Source organism: Microcaecilia unicolor, chromosome 13 (genome assembly GCF_901765095.1).
Source record: "Microcaecilia unicolor chromosome 13, aMicUni1.1, whole genome shotgun sequence".
NCBI classification, from domain to species: Eukaryota; Metazoa; Chordata; class Amphibia; order Gymnophiona; family Siphonopidae; genus Microcaecilia; species Microcaecilia unicolor.
The window spans coordinates 100,835,444-100,856,974 of NC_044043.1; the positions used below are offsets into that span (position 1 = coordinate 100,835,444).

The 21,531-nt window shown below is 46.7% G+C and overlaps 1 protein-coding gene across 1 annotated transcript in view; it reads left to right on the top strand.

The window, feature by feature from the left end:
- The window catches only part of CROCC (ciliary rootlet coiled-coil, rootletin), a 198,438-nt gene that overhangs the window by 65,568 nt on the left and 111,339 nt on the right, over positions 1-21,531 (top strand). The window contains exons 11-14 of the mRNA XM_030222563.1: positions 5,586-5,690; positions 7,622-7,870; positions 13,002-13,201; positions 16,897-17,079. Of these exons, the coding sequence (XP_030078423.1) occupies positions 5,586-5,690; positions 7,622-7,870; positions 13,002-13,201; positions 16,897-17,079 (737 nt within the window). The remainder of the gene's footprint in view (positions 1-5,585; positions 5,691-7,621; positions 7,871-13,001; positions 13,202-16,896; positions 17,080-21,531) is intronic.

A 21,531-nucleotide genomic window follows, 5' to 3' on the forward strand; every position in this document is an offset into this window, starting at 1 on the left:
TATTCTCTGCAGAATAGATAGCAAAGTCAGTCCTTAACTTAAAACATCTGTTTTTCAGGCTACCCAAAATGATTTTAATCGCATACTGTGAAAAGCAGATCTGTTTGTGGTACCTAAGAGTGCTGTTTGAGCCCCTTGGTTTAATGGTTAATTCTTAAGACAGTCCCTCATACCCTGTTTTTCAAGTTGTATGAGCACACAGATTACTAAGTGGGTTGCAAAATCAGCATATCTTAGATCTTGGTGCATTACCATAAATCGAAATAGTCACAGGTAGAATAACCTGGGTGAGTTTGTGGACTGCAGCGAGCTGTCCTGAAATTGCTAGGAGAAATGCCACAGGATGGAGGAAAGGGAGGTGGGGGGAAGGTTGAACAAATTTCTTTGAATATGTGTAATTGACTGCTTTGCAGACTTACAGTTCAGAGTGTTGGGATAGCAACTGAAGGGTTAAGGTGCTCTTCCTTAGCGTCCCTACGGATTGGCCCAGGATTGGGCTGATGGTTTCTACTACTGGGTCAGTCCGGAGGGACTAAAGGAAAGCAAATCAGCAGGTAAGACCTAATTTCTCCTTCTCTAATAAGAGATTGCACAAATCCTTGGTTCTAATCCTTTTCAGTGCTCTAGGACTCTCAGAACAGAAAATAATCGGCAGCATCAGGTGATAATCTGAGTGGTCTTAAGCATTTCCAGGAGGTGGTCATGTAGGAAAGGGCAAGTATAGAATCTCACTTTTAGACCTTGTCCTCAAGACCCACAATCATTTCTCTTTCAAGATAGCAGCAATGAATGTTCGGGAAATGTTTACATACCGTTGATCTAAGAAACTGGTTTATTTGCACATTGTGGTAACCCTGGTTCAGCTTCATTATTTTTCTGATTATTTTGTGTGTTTTTTTACCTTTCTTCCTACTCCTTTGAGCATTCAGCTCAACTAGCTTCTCCTGGGCTACATTGTCGTGAGTCTTTATTCACAACTGTTCTAAGTGTTTCCTGTTTTTTACTTGTTTATTTATTTCCCCTTTCTAATGCAGTTCCTTGGTCAGTCCCAAGCACAACCTGGTATTCATGTGCTCTGAGTCTGCCTGCTAAATCTCACCATCATGTGACAACTGACTCCCTCCCTTTCCATTTGCCATTCAGATTCTCAAACAAGGCAGCAGGGGTGCACTGACAGTGGTTGGGGCCCCTGGGCAGTAAAGGGCATTGCCCCCCCCCCCCCCCCCGGCCACTGCCCGCTGCACTGCCACCCTCCCTGGTCCTACCTTGAAGGACCGTGGTGGTCTAGTGGCACAGGAAAGAACCCTACTCTTTCCTGCCCGCGGTGCCCAGCGGTGGTGGTGCTGTGTTTTCAAATGGCCTTTGGGCACTGCCCTGTTGCCCGAATGGTCAGACCACCCTTGCAAGGCAAAAATTCCTCAGCAACCCTCCAGACCGGTCAAGACGCTTGGGTTATGCATGCCTACCAGCAGAAGGAGACTGAGAACACTAACTTTGAACTCTGTACATATAACCTGTGCCTAACCAAATATATCCAGTATTTCTCAGTCTCCAGCAGAGGGTACACATGCAGCTTGTGCAGCTTGTCCGGTCTGGTAGGGCTTAGATATTTTCTTAGGTTAGCTGGTTTTATTTTCTCTTCCCTAGCTTATTGAAAAAAAAAAAATCCCTGTGCCTGGTTCCTCGGTGTCCTTGGGTTGGGGGTGGTGGGTCCGGTGAGGCCCTCCTTCGTTCCCCGTGGGGTGTCACACCTGGGTGGCCGGGGCCCTCCCCCTAGCTGGCTCTCCCTCTTGGGCAACCTTGTGCCTCGGCTGCTGTGGTAGGGCGGCAGTCTTGAGTGCCTTGTGGTTAGTAGCAGCGGGGCTCAAATAAAGTTTAAAAGAAAAAAGTAGAGAAGAGCTGCTTTCCGGTTTCGAACCAGTGTCGGTCTGGCTGCTTGGGAGAACTGAGGCTTGCAGTGAAGCCCATGTGTAGGTTTGTGTGCAAATTTAGGAACTTTGGCTTTAGTTCTTCCCCCGCTGTTTGTGATGTTGGGGAAACTCCTTCGTTGCCAGTTTTGTGTTCATCGGGGGTTAGACGCATTGGGAGGTCAGTGACGTTTTTGTGGAGAGCCCAAGCCTCCTTCCTCTGCGCCTCCGCTGTTAGCGGGAGAGGTTCTCGTCGCATGTTTAGATGGGGCTGAGGCAGCACAAGCGGGAGTTGCAGCAGCAGTCCCGATTTTGGTGGGAACTGCCGCCATCTTGGATTCGTCCCGCGCTGGATCGGACAGAGGCTTACTTGCACATTGCCATCCAGGCGGTGCATCAGTGTTTTCTTCGCTTTGCAGTATTAGGGAAGCATTTCCAGTTTTGTGTGCTTCGTTTTGGTGGTGGTTGTGGCGGCAGCTCTGCGGAAGCAAGGCATTTTGGTTCATCCTTACCTCGACGATTGGTTGATTCGAGCCAAATCGATATTGGAAAGCGAGGAGGTGACCACACAGGTGGTATCCTTTTTACAGTCACTGGGCTGGGTGGTGAATCCGGCCAAGAGTCAGCTAGTGCCTTCTCAGTCCCTGGAGTACCTGGGGGTGTGTTTCGACATGGAGAAAGGTCGGGTGTTTTTGACGTCCACTCGCATTTCCAAGTTGCAGGGTCAGATTCAGCAGCTCTGTGCACAGAGGGCTCCCTCGGCCGTTCTTACCTTCAGGTTCTGGATCTGATGGCGGCAGCGATAGAGGTGGTCCCTTGTGCCAGGGCCCATATGCGTCAGTTGCAGGGGGCTCTGTTGGATCGATGGTCTCCTCAGACCCAGCAGTTGGAGGAGAAGCTTCTTTTGTTGGAGGCCCCTCGCCGCAGCCTGCGCTGGTGGCTTTACACTCCGAATCTAGTGAAGGGCATGCCGTTGGATCCTCCGGACTGGGTAGTTCTCACCACGGATGCAAGTCTGAGGGGCTGGGGAAGTCTTTGCCTGGGGCAGGTGGCCCAGGGTCGTTGGTCGTTGGAGGAAGCTCGCTGGTCCATCAACCGACTGGAGACGCGAGCGATTCAGTTGGCTCTTCAGTCCTTTCAGTTCCTTCTCGAAGGCAGGGCGGTCAGGATTCTTTCTGACAACGCCACAGCCTTCGCTTATGTAAATTGGCAGGGGGGAACGAGGAGCCAAGCGCTGGCCGTAGAGGCGGCAGAGTTATTGAGCTGGGCGGAAGTGCATCTTCAGGATCACTCAGTGGTGCACGTGGCAGGTGTAGACAATGTGAGTGCAGACTTTCTGAGCAGGCACACAGATCCCAGAGAGTGGTCTCTTCATCAGTCGTTTCGATCGCATAGTGTTGGAATGGGGTCGTCCAGTGATGGATCTCATGGCGTCGGCCGACAATGCCCAGGTTCCTCGCCTTTTCAGTCGTCGGCGGGATCTTTGAGCCGAGGGGATTGACGCATTGGTTCTTCCGTGGCCCGTTCACAAGTTGTCTCTTTGTGTTCCCTCTGTGGCCATTGGTAGGGCGAGTAGTGCAGCGAATCGAGCGACACTTGGGCCTAGTGATCCTGGTGGCTCCCAATTGGCCACGCTGTCCATGGTACGGAGATCTAGTACAGTTGGCAGTTCAGGAGCCGATACCATTGGGGCCCGAGGTAAGGTTGGTTCAGGGACCGATCAAGATGGCTGATCCCTCTCCATTCTCACTTACGGCTTGGCTCTTGAGCGGCACAAATTGAGGAAGAAAGGTTTTTCTCCCAGGGTAATTGATACTATGTTGCGTTCTTGTAAGAGGCCTACTTCATTGGCTTATGTGCATGTGTGGCGAATCTTCGAGAATTGATGCCAGGAGCGGGCTTATCTTCCCTTGCGTGTTTCAATAGCGGAAGTTTTGTAGTTTCTACAGGACAGATTAGACAGGGGTCTCACGCTGTCTTCCCTGAAAGTGCAGGTGGCAGCCTTGTCATGTTTCAGGGGGTATCCTTAGCGGCCTCTCTGGATGTTGTGCGTTTCTTGAAGGCAGTGAAGTTGATCCGTCCGCCGCATCGTCCGGTGGTTCCTCCGTGGGATTTGAACCTAGTTTTAGAGGCGCTGGTAGGACCTCCATTTGAGCCTTTGGCTTCCAGCACCTGTAAGGATCTTACTCTGAAGGCAGTTTTCTTGGTAGCCATTTCTTTGGCGCATAGAATTTTGGAGCTTCAGGCTTTGTCTTGTAGGGAGCCTTTCTTGTCTTTCTCTAACGAGAAAGTTACATTGCCGACGGTGCCTTCCTTCGTGCCCAAGGTGGTGTCCACTTTTCACGTGAATCAGGTGATCTCTTTGCCAGTGTTGGGTGATCGTTTGGGTTATCATTCTCAACGTCGCTTGGCCAAGTTGGATGTTAGGTGCATTTTGCGTTCTTACTTGCGCAGGACTCAGGATTTTCAGGCCTTAGATAGGTTGTTTGTTTTGTTTGGAGGTCCTAAGAAAGGTGAGGCAACTCTTGCTCGGTGGTTGAAGGAGGCTGTTGGTTCGGCCTATTTGTTGAAGGGGCGTGTGTGGTGCCATCGGTGCTTAAGGCACATTCTGTCCGGGGAGTAGCTGCTTCCTGGGTGGAGAGTAGTTTTATTCCTCCGCAAGACATTTGTAAGGCAGCAGCTTGGTCTTCTATGCATTCCTTTGTGCAGCATTATAGAATTGACGTCCAGACAAGGGAAGGATGCCAGTTTTGGAGCTGCTGGGTTGACCTCTGGGTTTCGGAGGTCCCGCCCTTAATCTTATACTGCTTTGGTACTTCCCAAGAGTCTTGACCGGTCTGGAGGGTTGCTGAGGAAGGTGAAATTAGGCATTACCTGCTAATTTTCTTTCCTCTAGACCCTCCAGACCGGTCAAGAGCCCACCCATATTGTGTCAGATATCTTTTTGAGCCTGTGTTCTGCTATGGCTTTTTCATAGTATGTTTCTTTAATTTTTGGTCAATGTCGGTGCAGTACGGGGTGCTGTTTGCGTTCGGACTGCTTGAGCACACTTTGGGTTTTTTTTTCTTGGGATTCCAGGTACAGGGGTTTGTTTTTAGTTTCTAATTGGGTGTTGAGTTTTCTCTGCTTTGCTAGTCGTATACTTGATATATTTGGTTAGGCACAGGTTATATGTACAGAGTTCAAAGTTGGTGTTCTCAGTCTCCCTCTGCTGGTAGGCATGCATAACCCAAGCGTCTTGACCGGTCTGGAGGGTCTAGAGGAAAGAAAATTAGCAGGTAAGGCCTAATTTCACTGTGCTGCTGCTTCTTTATCACCATTTCTAAGAAGTATCAAATTTGTAAGTATTGGGGAAAGTCTCTTTTGCCTCTTCAAATGACCTATGAGAGGACTCCTGTGCTCCTGAACAGGGCTGCAAATTTCTCTTTGCTTTCAAATAATACCAGACAGTTCAAAAAAAGTCTGGAAATGTTTTTATTACCCCACAATAGGGTGAAGACTCTTAAGTTTCTTCTCATGTCAGGCACCAGACTCTCAGGAAGGTAGAGTTTAATAAGGAAACATTATGAGAATCCTTTCCTGAAACCTAGGACAGGAAGGGCTGCTGAGTGAAGAGACCCTTTGGGCAACAGTGTGAAGGAGAAACTTACTGTTTTCACTTTTAACGTCTGATTGCAGGAGGCCACGAAGGTCAAGGAACAGGCAGTGCTAGAGGGAGATGAGATTGAAGCTTTGAGAACAGAGTTTGAGGTGCTTCAGCAAACCCTGAGAGACATTGCACAGGTATGCATGGCAAGTGGGCTGTAGTGCCAGTTGTGTTGGCCTAATGAACCAGGCCCTACTGATCTACCACAGAAGGAAAAGCAGGGCTGGAAGTTGCATTCAGCATGTACAGGAAACCCATCTGCTGCACACCTCTCTGTTCTAATTTGTATTTTTCTTTTTTTTTATTGTTGGTATAATTTATAACTAATATATGTTTTACATGTGATTATGGTCTGCATTTAACGTCTTTTTCTAGGTGATAAGAGGAATAGAAATGCCAGAATTAAAGCACAGACCTGCTGATCTCTCTGGTACCACTGTACTAATAAATGCTATTTGGTGACAGTACTGATTACACCACTTGCAGAAGTTATTATAAATTTGAAATATCCTTATGGTAGCCCACTGGGCTAGTTGACCTTGAATTTGTATGAGCCCAATTTTATATGCGAAAAAAAACACACAAGCTATCAATTAAAGGGAGATCTTAGTGGCCCCTTTTAGGAGTAGATTATAGCATTTGAGATGTCCTTGGCATTTGCACACTCTGGAATTGCTCCATGCAGGCCTAGTTGGAGAGCCAGTCCGTGCTCCATATTTGCAAACTTCCACCCAAGCATTCTCTTTCTATAACTGCTTGAGTAGATCGACAGCTAGCCTTGTTGTTATTATATCTCTGTACCACCAAATGTATTTCTCCTCCCTGAAATGGTGAAGCCATTACAGGTTTTTGTAAGCCACATTGAGCCTGCAAATAGGTGGGAAAACGTAGGATACAAGTGCAATAAATAATTTCCCCCACATAGACGCCTTTCTGACCCCCTTGCAGTATATCAAGCATTATGAATGAATGAATAAATAAATAAATAAATAAATATGCCGTGTATGCTAGTGATTGCAACTCTGCTGATCAGATATAACAGATAATGCAGTCAACATGGGCGGTCAGAGGCTTATAAAGTGTCAATGGTGGCAGTTAACTTTACAGTGACCTGTCACATGATGGCAGACACAGAGCAATTGGCCCATCCAATTTTTCTGGTTCACAGATGCTAAGGATTTATTCCAGCTGCCAGCCATAGAATCTGACCACTTGTATGATATTGCTCCTTATCAAAGTCATTTAGGATAAACGTACATGTTCCCATACTTAATCAAAAACAATGGGTAAACTGCTTTGATTGTAAGCACAGAAAGACGGTATATCAAATCCCATCCCCCTTCCCTTCTTTGCCTCCCACCCCTAGATCCAACATCTCTCCCTTCCCGCCCTGTCCTCTTCCCCCAGGTCCATTATCTTTCTTTCTTTCCTTCCTTCCTTCCTTCACAGATTCTTTCTTTTTTTTTTTTAATTATCTTTATTGGCATCAGTGCAATACATGCTTACATTCTACACTTTTGTATACAAGGCACCATTATCCTATTCAGCCAGCATATTTTGATCATAAAGGTATATTTCGTTTTCTCTCACACATGACCACACTGATATTTTTAATTTCATCCCCCCTCCGAATTCCCCGGAACCCCTGCCACACAAATGGGTGCTAATACCAAACTTATCCCCCAAACTTTCCCCCCAGTTACCCCCCTTCCCGTCTTCTCCCCCCCTATCTGCCTGCTGATGATGTTTAATCACAGATGGGGGTAAAGATGCCAGATTGCATCGAGGACAAGGGTTGGAAGTGGAAGAGAACAGAAGAGATGTTTAGAGGCACAGGCTGCAATGTGATTAATTTTTAAAATTGTGATTAATAATGGCTTAGTTGCAGAGTTAACTGCGATGAACTTGCTGTCCTAATAAAACCACATATTGTCCAGACATAGGCCGAACCAAAGTCCAATATGTTCACATATAGTCAAGGTGACTGAATCAGGGGCAACATTTACATAAAATTTTACAAATACAGAAATACATTTGTTTTTTTCAAAAAAATATTTTTAATACATAGGCTGTTATCATGGATGCAGACAGCGGTATACAGCTCACCTCCTCTGAGAGGACTACTAATATATCAGACAGCACTACCACAGGGCTCAGCCTTCAGGGGCTGTCCTCCAGCCTGCGGACACCCTCACCTCTCCGAAGGTCATCTCCACACCGCAGTTACTCGCCCAGGCGCAGCCTGTCTCCTGTGTTTTCAGACTCAACAGTAGCAGCAGTTCAGCTGGCACTTCAGAAGAGGCATCTGCAGGCACAGGTAAGGAGCAGGATAGTCCTGTTCTGAAGGAAGGAGTCTGAAGCTGTGGAGGGGGGAGGGTTGAAAAAGTTTATTAGTGACAAGAATCAGTGGAAGAGAGGTCTATAGGGGTAAGCTTTTTTTGGCTTGGGTAGGTGAACTTAGAGGGTTATAATAAGAATAAGAATCTGTGGCATTATGATGAAACTAACCGATAGCAGAGTAGAACAAATTTAAGACAGTTTTTGAATTGCATTACAATCAGGGGTGGTGTATGAGGGACGTGGAAGGATGTGGGCTCTCATTTGTGTAAGTCTGTATAGACTGAAAAGCAGGGCAGAAAAGCAGTCGCTTAGTGATAAAGGTAGCCCTGTGCACGTTCAAGCTCTGGTGTTTGTTTGTGGAATATTTCATCAAAGCTAGTAACATAACTGGGTTTAAAAAGCTTTGGACAAGTGGTCAAGTTTCTAGTGCAAAAATCCATTAATAACTATTAGCCAGGCTGACACGGTAATTGCCATAAACAACTTTTGGGAATGAACAGCAAGAAATTGACTTCATGATTAGTATCTGCCAGTTACTTGTGGTTGAATTAGATTAGATACTGGGCTTAGTAGACTGTTGTTACTTATGTCCTTTGTAGGGGTGAGTCTGTGTATAGGACTGGAGATGTTGTGGGGCAGTGCTAGTTTTTGTGCAGATTTGATGAGATTTGGATCACTTTGGGTTGAACTGATGTGTACAGAAGTGAAGATTATTTACAATTATGGTAATTTCATCCCACTAGACCAGTCCAGAACACATGGGTTATGTTCATCAACCAGCAGATGGAGAAAGAGACTAAAGAGCTGTGAACTCTGCCATACAATAGGCACAATGCCAGCATTGCTCACCAGTATTCTCTGTCTCCAGCAGATGGTGATGGGCATCCTATGAATCTCTGAGTTTGTGAGGAAGCTCCTGTGCCCCTTTGGAGAACTAGCCACCCAGCTGAGCTAAGTGGACAGGAGAGGAATCCAGGGATACAGGCTCCTCACTGCAGGGAACACCTAGGGGAGCCTGGGTTCCTTCCCCATCCCAGCCCCCTTTTCCAGATAATATATGAACATTTAGTCTGTGGTGGGGTGGATTGGGTTTCTTCCATCTCCTCCTCATGGAAAGCAGTAGCTGGCAGGAGCTCCTAATTAGAAGTGTCCCCCTCCCCCCCCCCACACACACGTTGCAGGGGGAATGTTCAACTTGCTGAAGCATAGTGTTTGCTTGTGTGCTGAAATCAGTGGGTCTAAGAGCCCTTGCGGGGTTGGGGGGTGGAGAGAGCAAGTCATGGTGGGAGCACTGTGATGTAGTTGAATGGCTGACAGTTGAAGGGAGACATGAGGTTCCTGTTTTCAAGGGTTGTGTGTGTTAAGAGTGGGGTGGAATCTGCAGAGCATTTATATGTCAGCAGATTGTGGCTTGACTGCTTCAGGTCAGCTGTCGTGGACACCTTGACAGTTAGAGCTGATATGGCAGCAGATTGTGGCTTGACTGCTTCAGGTCAGCTGTCGTGGACACCTTGACAGTTAGAGCTGATATGGCAGCAGATTGTGGCTTGACTGCTTCAGGTCAGCTGTCGTGGACACCTTGACAGTTAGAGCTGATGCAGCAGTGGATACTTGCTGTGGGAAACTGCCTAGAACATCATCTCTCAATGCTGCAGCGATTAAGGGCTGGAAAGGCAGAATCAAGTAAGAAGGTCTCTGCAGCAGCACAGAAAATGTTGGGAGAAGTGGCCATTTTGTTTCAGAGCATAGTGAAGTTGCTAGTATCCATCGTTCTTTTTTTTTTTTAGATTTTAACTCTTTATTAAACAAACCAGGCTAAATATAAGTAGTGCAGCATAGCAAAATACAATAAACCAATATTTTTCCACTTCCCTACCTCTCCCCACCCCATCCACACACAAAACAAATCAACCTTCCCCCTATGGTAGCACAACCTCCTGAGTTATCAATGCACAATGAGAAGTCCGAACCATCTTTTTCTCAAGTGAAGCAGTCACTGTTGTGTGTTTTCCAATTCTGGTAAAGCCCAGACTTTTGAAGGACCTTCGTTCCATCTTTTCAGGTCTCAGAGGAGGCCTTTTCCCCTCATGCACAACTGGTGCAGGATGGAGATTTTTACCAGGAGTTTGTTCTACTTTTGTATAATGGATTTATTTACTGCCTTTTTGAAGGAATTCACTCAAGGCGGTGTACAGTAAGAATAGATCAAACATGCTTTCCTTATTCAGTAGTCAGGGCTGTCTGTAGGACCTAGGCTTGCTGAGAAGCTTGAGATAGAGGCTCCTGCACAAGCAAAAAGGCCACAATTAGGGGTGTTGGAGGACTCTGAGACCACTTTGTTTGCTTCGGGAGACATGAGTTTGGACTACTGGAACTCAGCTAGTGCTTTGACCAGAGGGTCTTTGGCTGACTCCTTGGAAGAGGAAATGGTCTTGGTAGCTGAAGGGGATGATTTTATGGTCATGTGTCTCTTCCGAGAGGGAAGAGCTTCCAGGGGTGATTTTGCAAATTCTGGAGGCACTGAGTATTGCAGAACCTGCTCCCCAGGAACCTGGGTCTTTGGAAAACCCTGTTCTAGGTGGTATCTGTAATCCCATCAAGGCCTTCCCAGTAAATCGGGCTATTCAAGCCATTATCTCGGCAGAGTGGGATACTCTGGGAAAGTAGGTTTCATATAGGAAAAACCATAGGAAAGTTTTACCCGTTACATTCCAAAGAGAAGGACAAATTCAAATTGCCAAAGGTAGATGCCTTGGTGACTGCAGTCACCAAAAAGATGATAATCCTAGAAATCAGAGCCACAACTTAAGCAGGCCTTTGAGGTGGTGGCAGCTTTGGGCCTTCTGGCTGCAGTGTGTAGTTCCTATATGTCTAGAGTGTGTTTGAGATGGAATCAGTGCCAGTGAAGCGATCCAGGACAATGATTTGGACCCTAAATTAGTGGCTCAGCTAGAGTCTGGCATGGTGTACATGGCTGACACCTTATTAGGACAGATCTATTGCAGTGTCCATTTTGGCCAGAAGGCTGCTGTGACTGCATAACTAGATGGCAGATACTGCTTCAAAACCTTGTCTTAGCAGGCTCTGCTTCCAGAGCAAGCTACTGTTTGGAGAAGCTAGTGACAAAATTGTTGAGGAGAGGCTGCAGCTTCTCAAGCAAGTCCACACTGGGTTCTTGAATCCATTGCTCACTGCACAGATGCATCAATCGGCCCAAATGCTGGTGTAGACTCAGTCTGAGGGAAAGAGTTGGATTTTTCTCTTGTATTTGATCATAACAGTATATAGAAAATGAGGGGGAGGGGAAGAGTGCACAAGCATGTCTCACAGTGCTGCCACTATCTTGGCCTTCACCCTTCAAGGTTTTATAATTTTAGGTGTTTGTATTGTTGTTGTGGTAGCTGGAGGTCGTGAACAAGTTCCATAAGTCAGGCTATTTGTCTTATTTAATGGAACTAAAAAAGGTGAAGCAGCTACAAAAGCAACTATCGCATGTTGGCTGACTGATATCATCTGTTTTGCCTATCTGCTTAATGGTTGGGATCTCTCCCCCCCCCCCCCCCTTGCAAGCTTAAGGCTTATTTAGCCTAGGTGTATGATGGCATTGTAGGTAGAAAGTCAAGTAGTTCCTTCAGGGGAGATTTGTAAGGCTGCTCCTTGTTAATCATTGCATTCATTCAGGCCAGAGAAGATGCTGCCTTTGAGGTTGCTGTCTTGTTGGCATGGGTTTCATCCCTCCCAGTATGAGTATTGCCCATTCATTCTGGACCGGTCTGGTGGGATGAAAAGGAGGGGAAAATTTGGTCTTATCTGATAATGGTTTTTCCCCGAATCCAACCAGACCAGTCCAGGTACCCACCGTGTGGCTTGAATTCGGTATTGTTTTGATCTTTATGTTTCAAGTTTATTATGAAGTTTGATATATTGCCTTAGAGAAAGCCTATCAAGGCGGATTACAATAAAAGGATAAAACTAAGAATATCCATAAAAAGAACTACAATAATGGACAGGAAAGAGGAAAACCAAATCTAGAAGGACAATGAGAAGAAGGAAGGAAGTAAGGGAGAGGGGAAAATAAAGCAACGCTGACACAATGTAGCAATTCCTCTGTTCCAGACAAGGAGTGAAAAGCAGCATCAAGGGCCATAAGCTTGAAGAAACAGATACATTTTCAATTTAGATTTGAACCCTATCAGTGAACTTTCAAGACGGAGATCAGGTGGAAGCGAATTCCAAAGAGTTGGAGCCATGACACTAAATAGTCTCTGGTGAATCCTAGTAAGGCGAACATCACGTTTGTTCTCTATTTAGAGATCAGCAGAGGGCACTACTAGCTCTGAAGGGTTTCTCAAGTGGGCACGAATGTGGAGAAGAATCCTAGATTCCTTCCTCTAGTTACATAGGGGGCAATTCTGTAATTGAGTTCCACAATGCCGTACATTGAGCGCTAATTCTATAATGGCCTCCGTGCACCCAGGTGCCATGATAGAATACTAGCGAAAAGCAGCATTGGGGTGCCAAAATGTGTGCACGAACAATTATGCCATGTCTATTTCAGGCGTAATTATTGACTCCTAAATGTGGCATTTTAGCACCCAACTTTCAGTATTCTGTAAGTTACATGTGTAACTGGGAGACCCATTCTTTTTCCATGTGTACATCCCCCTCACGCTCATGCCTGGTGCTTGTAAGGTATAGAATAGTGCCTAGTACTTATATATGTTAGTGTGCATTATACATGTGTAAGTTCTAGTATTCTATAACTTATATGTGCAGTTGGTGCCTAATTTTAGGTGCCAGGTTATAGAATGGTGGGGTTAAGATGGGGAAGGAGGATTGGTCAGAATTTTTTTTATAGTAATGCTGGTAACTATGCCTGTATGGTGCCTATTATGAGAGCTCATAACTCATTAGTCTCTCTCCATTTATTGGATGACAAATATAACATTTGTGGCTGGTCTGTTTGGACTCGGGGAAAGAAAATTAGCAGGTAAACCTAAATTTTGTCCTTGTTTGGGACTTAACCCTTGGTGTAAGATGAACAGTGTATTAGGTAAGATTGTCATTAACTTTAATTGTAGATAACAATGTTTATTTGGGAATGTTAGGATATTCGTGGAAAATATGAAGCTGGCCAGGAGTTAGTAGTATCTTTGAAGAAACAGTTGGTGGATAGCGAGACTGAACGTCGATCTCTCGAGCAGAAGATCTTGCAGCTAAAGGATGAGATTGATAGTACTTCTCTCGCCAAGGAAGATGCCAAGAGAGAAGCTGACAGATTCCGCTCATCAAGTGACAAACTCTCCAGGTACTTCAACTTTGTCTCACAAGCCTCCAACCCCTAAAATTGTAAGGAGAGGAAATATTGAAATCAGTCTGCCATGAGTACCAAAATTCTTGATTTAATGTATTATTATCCAAGGACAAGCAGTTAAACTAAATAGTCAATAAAAGTACAGCATATTACATTAAAACCTATCAAACCCAACCCTCCCTGGTTTCCAGCACATAAAATAATAGTCACACATTAAGGACACCAAACAAAATACAAAAATAAAGTACAATCAATAAAACGTGTCAAACCCTATTTCAATCAACCTAAAATAATAATCACATACGAGCACATATTCACAATGCCAACCCCAACCCTCTCTCCTCCCCAAATGTGCAGCCAAACAGTCATGCCTAGTGGTTAGTGCAGTGGACTTTGATCCTGGGGAACTGAGTTCGATTCCCACTGCAGCTCCTTGTGACTCTGAGCAAGTCACTTAACCCTCCATTGCCCCTGGTACAAAATAAGTGCCTGAATATATGTAAACCGCTTTGAATGTAGTTGTAAAAACCTCAGAAAGGCGGTATATCAAGTCCCATTTCCCTTTCCCTTAAGAGTTTTGCGAAACAGCAGGTAATTAAGCTCCTCACTAAGGTCAATAGGAGTTTGTCTACCACCTGGCCCCTTATAACAAAAAATATTTTTACTGGATGATTAACATCCAAGGAAGGGAGTGTCAAAAGACCTTTCGGTGAAGAACAGAGGGGTCTGAGGAGGAATAAACCAAAAGCCTATCAGCCAGATAAGATGGTTGGTCCCTATGTAGGGCTCATTTAACCAGATAAGCAACTTTGTACTACATCTGAAATGACACTGGTAACCAGTGCTAATACTGTAATAATGGGGTTTCATCATCCCATCTATGACCCCGCCCTCCCAACAATAACCTGGCAGCTGTGTGTTGAGCCATCTGAAGCCTTTGCAGGTTATATTGAGGGTAGCCAAGAAAAGAGTTGCAACAGTCCATCTCCCTATCACAAGTGCCGGCACCAGTGAGCAGATTTTACCAAGTCAAATAAGGCTTACTTTTCCAGTAACAGGATGTTGCTTCCGTAATTAATGGCCAATCCAGTCTGCCCATCTACAGCAATCACTATCTCCTCCTTTCCCTAAGAGATCCCACGTGCCTGTCCCACGCTTTCTTGAAGTGCTCAGAAAATACAGTGCGACCATGCCAAATTCAATGTCGTCACACCAAACCAGAGTGTCCATATAATCTCAATTCAAAGTCAAAAGTTCACATTTGTTGAAAGCCATAAACTTATGCTGAATTGTTCTTTTCTTGGACAATCCTCACATCCACTGCTCACCAACACCACTTGTGATGATAGATACAGTGCCATTAAACATTCCCCAACTCTGATCCTAGTTTCATCTGTGACGGCTTCTTCAGGGGGATTCCTACAAAACAAAACATATTTTTCTTCAAATATTCAAAAACTTCAAAAGCTAATCTCAAACTCAGAAATACAACAGACTCACTGACGAGGCAAGAATGTACCTACTACTCAAAAATGGCATTGAGCCTGCAGGAAATGCCGAACCTCCTTGTGAACCTGTTCACATTAATATAGTCCAATCAACGTCTTTATTTAAACCTTGTGGAAAAACAGTTGCCCACTGAAATATCAATTTCTGTTCTCTGTAAAGTAATAGCTGTGAAACATTTCCCCCTATAGAAAGTTGTATCTGCTGTAGTACCCCAAATTTTGAATCCTTCAATGCATGATTCTTCTCCTGCCAATGTTGAACCAGCGAGGTTTCAACACGTTCCAATCTTATATTGCTCAAATGCTGAGCTACTGGATATTTGATCTTTTCACATGGGCACCTTATGCAATATACTACTTGTGCAGTTTCACAATCAGTGCATTGTCTCAAATCATACATATTAGTAGACTAGGTATAGGCACTTGAGCTGTTTCCCAAGCATATTGCCAATAAACATAATGACCGCAAGCTGAGTGTCCATAATCTTGAGCACTTACTAAAGATGTCTGTGTCGTTAAACTGGACCTGGTTAATAAATTGGATAGATTTTTACTCTGCCAGTAGGCAAATTGTAAAGGCTTTCTTAACTGAGGATGAAAATGAAGCATTTGCCAATGTTTCAATAACATTCTTTTAACATCAAAAGACAAAGGTGAATACGGTAAGACACATGTCAATTTTAATTGCAGGGGTCTGTTTTCTAGGAGCCAATAACCGTTGTCTTTGTGTATATAAAGCTCATTTATATGCTTTTTTAACTATTGCTTTTGGCTGAGTTCTGCTGGGCCTATTCAGATACCTTTTGGAGTCTGCTGACTCCACACAGTAGATGATGGCAAATAAAGACCCGCATGGTCCTTCCAGTCTGCCCTACAAGGCGGAGAGAGCCCACCTGCCACTCTGTACAAGTTACACTCCTTTATGGTTGAACAACTTGTTCCCCTAGCCCCATGCAACTACCTATCCGCACAAACAAAGCTGCTCCTCCCTTCTCTTCTAAAAGTCAGACAACTACTCAACGAGATATGTGCATTTGTGGAGGGGTTGGAAAGAGTTCCATGAGTCATGCTCTACATATTTTCCTCATTTGTTTATGACCTGGGATGTATCTGTAGATATACCCATTTAACATGCCCACACATATAACATACACAAATTGCATGTCTATGTAAAGTAAACTGGTATAACACACTTACGCATATAACATACACAAAGCTATGGCGAAGCTCCAGCTTATATGGATAATCTTATCAATTTATCACCCAGGAATTCTTACAAATCTTCTCGTTCGTATTTAAATCTCCACTACCCCACATGTACCGGCCTCAGGTATAAAACCAGTTACGCATGTACCTTTCCCTATATCAGTGCTCGATTGTGGAATGGTTTACCAAAATCAGTAAAAGCTACTTACGATCAACCGACTTTCAGAATATCACTGAAGACCCCCTTATTTATAAAAGCTTACGCTAAAGTCCCGCATTGCATTAGTGACTCCTGAACTGTTACTGTTATACGGACGTATTGAACTCTTTTGCACCTTTTTTCTTTTCTTCCCCTCTGTCATTACTCACCAAATACTTCAACCTAAATGTATCTGATTGTTTGTTACTAGATTGATGTAAGCCTTTTTAAACTGATGTAAGCCACATTGAGCCTGCCCATGGGTGGGAAAATGTGGGATATAAATGCTCTAAATAAACTTGTTTTATACCAGGTTTAGTTTTCTAAGATACACTAATTGCAAAACTAACACTTTCTTTTTAGGTTGTAGCAGGCATTATTAGTACACAAAACCTGCAAAAAACCTAAAAAGAAAAAACATTAAAAATCAATGTGCTAATTTTACAATTAGCACGTCTTAGTAAAAATACACAGTATAGCACACCCATGCATGTAGCACACAGGGGATATGCGCAGTTTTTAAAAACACATAGAACATGCGTGTTATATGTGTAAAAATATGGGTAATTTTCCTCTGGCCTCCCATCAGTGTGATTTTTCTCCCCCTCCTCCCCACCCAAAATCCCTCTCATACAATAAAATTTGGTGTTAAGTTTGATCATTTCCATCTCCTCCGCTCACAGCAAAAGTTTGCATTACTTGTGAACCTCCTCATCTCATCGCGCAAATAAGAGTTTCTGTCAGGTGTGATCTCCTTCCTCTTCCTTCTATTGCAGTGAGAAGACAAGTTTGGAGAAGACCATTCAGGCCATGCAAGAGCAGGTTCAAACAATCCAGCAGGAGAATCAGAAGTTGCAGCAGGCAAATAGTGACCTTCAGCGGCAGCGAGAGAGCTTGGAGGATGAGAAGGACGATGTTCTGAAGGATAAGGAGAGAGCACAGAAAGAAATTGAGCGTGGGTATGTGTAAAGATGTTGATCAAGAGGGTAGCTTTCAGTCTTTGAAAGTACTGTACTGCAGCCCTACAAAGCAATTTTCAAAAGCAAGCGCCCTGTGGAGTTTCCCTTTAAAAATCAACTTGTCAGTGTCTCAGGGATCTCTGAACCTACATATTTTGCATCTTTGAGACTAACCAGCTGACTGGTTTTGGGGTTTTTTTTCGATGGGTTAGTTTCTCAATCAGACATCTGATGGTATGGAAGGCAGTCTTCCTTTTGTTTCTAATCGACTAGTAGATAAGGATGTAAAAATAAGAGTGTTGGGCGGCACTTAAATTTATTTACTCTTCTTTTCCTCAAGTAGAGGAACTTGTGGAGAAAATGTCTATTTTATTTTGCTGCTCTAATGGATTCTGACTCTGGCCAAGGCTAACACAAATGTTAGTCATAGTTGCCCTATTAACTTTTTGCTTTTTCTTTTCTTTTTAAAAATGTATAATCTGGGGGGGGGGGGGGGGGTTCATGTGATGGCTGCATCCTGATGGACGCCTGGTGTTTCTTCTCCTCTCTACTTCCCTGTTAAACCATCTAAAGTACCTGCAGTTTCCATATCATCAAGCTGATCAATCCATAGACTGGTGGGTTGTGTCCATCTACCAGCAGGTGGAGATAGAGAGCAAACTTTTGCCTCCCTATATGTGGTCATGTGCTGCCGGAAACTCCTCTGTATGTTCTCTATCTCAGCAGGTGGTGGTCACACACAGCAGCAGCTCTGGCTAGGCCTGCAAGCCTAATTTTTAGGTTTTGTTGAGTGCCTGGGGTTGAGGGCTCTTTTGAGCAAGTGCAAACCTGGTGGTGCCAGGTCCCTCCTTTTCTCCCCCCTCCCGCTGGCTCCGTTAAAAAAAAAAAAAAAATTTTAAACGTCCTTAAAGGCGTTTATTTCGACGTTTATTTAAACGTTCATTGCAGCTACTCACTGGGACACCAGTTCGTTACAGCTCGGAGCGGACAGCAGGTAATTTTTACCTTTTTATAGCGGGCAGGGGGTTCCCCGATTCTTCTCCTCGTGGCATATGGCGTCGGAGGGCGAGGGCGCTAAAGGTCGCTCCCCGGATCGCTTGAGCGCTTCTAGAGGGGATGCGGGGGTCTTACAGCCTGATTCGCCCTTGTTGGGTGACAGTTTCGTGACCGATGAATGTCCCGGTCCTTCCTCCGGCGTGGCGGTTTTTCCCGCCATAAACGCCCATCCCCCGCTCCTCGCCTCCGCCATCTTGGCCGGCCACGCGGCTCGGACGGCTTCTTCGTGGGCCGCCCTTGAGGTTGGAGACATTAATGCCATGAACGCCCTTAATTTGGGCGACGGCACAAAAGCGGCTAAAGTTAAGCGCCGTTCTTCCCACGCGGCTCCTTCGCGGAGTGTCGCGCCGGACGCCATTTTGGATGCGCAGCATGTCTCTCCCCCGCTCTTGCGAGCGCCGGTTGAGGGTGCGTCTAGGGCTGTTGCCCAGGCTGCGGAAGTGCACAGTCTGGGGGGTTTCTCCCCCGAGTTTGTTTTGCTGCTGCATCAGGCTTTCCTCAAGCAAAACGCTGCCCCTGCTCCCTCGTCTGGTAAAGAGGTTGAGGTTCCCAGAGGTAAACGCCCTCGGGTTGATTCCCAGGCCTTGGAGGACTTTGTCTCCTCCGATGTAGATGAGGGCAGCGTGTCTGAGGTCTCCCAACGGTCCTTTGCGGATTCCTTGGAGGAGACGGATCCCCGCTCGGATGGAGCGGATGACCCCTCTGCAGCGCGGCTTTTTAGCCCAGAGGATTTGCCCAACCTGTTGATACAGGCCATGGACACTTTGAAGATTTCCTCTCCGGAGGACGTCTCTCCCTCAGCCCCTGTTGGCTCTGCCATTATGCTGGGGACGAAGCGCCCGCCTAGAACCTTCCACGTGCATGATGCCATGCACACCTTAATTTCGGCTCAATGGGATGTCCCGGAAGCGAGCCTTAAAGTGGCTAGGGCTATGTCCCGCCTCTATCCTTTGGCTGTGAGTGAACGTGAGGCCTATCTGTGGCCTACCGTGGATTCTTTAATCACTGCGGTGACTAAGAAAACGGCGTTGCCGGTGGAAGGTGGCACGGCCCTAAAGGACGCACAAGACAGAAGATTGGAGGCGGCCTTAAGGTCGTCCTTTGAGGCGGCTGCTTTAAGTTTGCAGGCCTCAGTTTGCGGCTCCTATGTGGCCAGGGCGTGCCTGACTATGGTGCAGCGGGCTTCCCCCTCGGATCATTCCTTGAGGGCTGATTGGCCGGCCCTGGAATCGGGCTTAGCCTATTTGGCAGACTTGCTGTATGATGTCTTGAGGGCCTCAGCTAAAGGCATGGCTCAGACAATCTCTGCGCGGCGGTGGCTTTGGCTGAAACATTGGTCTGCTGACCACGCCTCTAAATCCCGCCTGGCTAGATTGCCTTTTAAAGGCAAGCTGCTCTTTGGGGTCGAGCTGGACAAAATCGTGACCGATCTCGGCACGTCTAAGGGCAAGAAATTACCAGAGGTCAGGGCTCGGGCTAGTACTCGTCCCGGTACCTCCAGAGGACGGTTGCAGGAAGCCCGTCGGTACCGCCCGGGCAAGTCGGGTTCCTCTGCCCCCTCTTCCTTCAAGAGGAATTTCTCCCCCAAGCAGCATTCCTTTCGCAGAGACCGCCGTCCCGGAGGTGCTCACTCCGGTCCTCCCCCAGGGTCTCGTACCCAATGACGGGGCCTTGGTCCACGCCCCAGTGCAGATTGGAGGACGGCTGTCCTCGTTTCTGGGCGAGTGGACCACAATAACTTCAGACGCGTGGGTGCTGGAAGTCATCAGAGACGGCTACAAGCTAGAGTTCTGCCGACCCTTAAAAGACGGGTTTGTACTCTCTCCCTGCAAGTCTCCGGTCAAAGTTGTGGCAGTGCAGCAGACCTTGGACAATCTGATCCGCCTGGGCGTGGTCGTTCCTGTGCCAGAAAGTCAGCTTGGCAAGGGACGTTACTCCATTTACTTTGTGGTACCAAAGAAAGGAGGTTCTGACCGGCCTATCCTCGACCTCAAAGGGGTCAATCGGGCCTTGAAAGTGCGGCACTTTCGCATGGAGACTCTCCGCTCTGTTATAGCGGCAGTGAAGGCAGGAGAGTTCTTGGCTTCCTTGGACATCAAGGAAGCGTACCTGCATATTCCCATCTGGCCTCCTCATCAACGCTTTCTGCGTTTTGCAGTCCTGGGACGACACTTCCAGTTCAGAGCCCTCCCATTCGGGTTGGCTACTGCTCCGCGGACCTTTTCCAAAGTAATGGTGGTCATCGCGGCCTTCCTAAGAAAGGAAGGGGTACAAGTCCATCCTTATCTGGACGACTGGTTGATCCGAGCCCCCTCTTATGCAGAGTGCGGCAAAGCAGTGGACCGGGTAGTTGCTCTTTTGAGCTCCCTGGGATGGATCATCAACTGGGAGAAGAGCCAGCTGCGCCCGACTCAGTCCCTGGAGTACCTGGGAGTTCGATTCGACACCCAAGTGGGCAGAGTGTTCCTGCCAGACAATCGGATTGTCAAACTTCAGGCTCAGGTGGACCAGTTCCTGGTAGCCTCTCCTCTTCGGGCTTGGGACTATGTGCAGCTGTTGGGCTCTATGACGGCCACGATGGAAGTAGTGCCCTGGGCCAGGGCTCATATGAGACCACTTCAACACTCCTTGCTGCAGCGCTGGACTCCGATGTCGGAGGATTATGCTGTGCGACTTCCCTTGGACCCAGCAGTGCGCAAGGCGCTGAGCTGGTGGATGCAGACAGACAAGTTGTCTGCGGGAATGCATTTGGTGACCCCAGAGTGGATTGTCGTCACGACGGACGCCTCTTTGTCGGGCTGGGGAGCCCACTGCTTGGGAAGGACAGCGCAGGGGCTCTGGTCTCCTGCAGAGGCAAAGTGGTCTATCAACCTCCTGGAACTCAGAGCCATTCGGTTGGCGCTTTTGGAGTTCATCCCGGTACTGGTGTGGAAGCCTGTACGGGTACTGTCGGACAATGCCACGGCTGTGGCCTATGTCAACCGCCAGGGAGGTACCAAGAGCGCCCCTCTAGCCAAGGAGGCTATGTATCTTTGCCAGTGGGCGGAGCTTTCAGCGGCCCACATTGCCGGAGTCATGAATGTCAAGGCGGACTTTCTCAGTCGCCATACCTTGGAGCCCGGAGAGTGGCAGCTATCTGCTCAGGCGTTCTTGGACATCACGAAGCGCTGGGGCCAGCCGAGCCTAGATCTGATGGCGTCATCGGCCAATTGCCAAGTGCCGCGCTTCTTCAGCAGAGGACGGGACCCTCGATCCCTGGGAGTAGATGCTCTTCTCCAACAGTGGCCGACACAAGAGCTCCTCTATGTGTTCCCGCCCTGGCCCATGTTGGGCAGGGTGCTAGACCGGGTGGCAAAGCATCCCGGCAGGGTAATCCTGGTGGGTCCGGATTGGCCC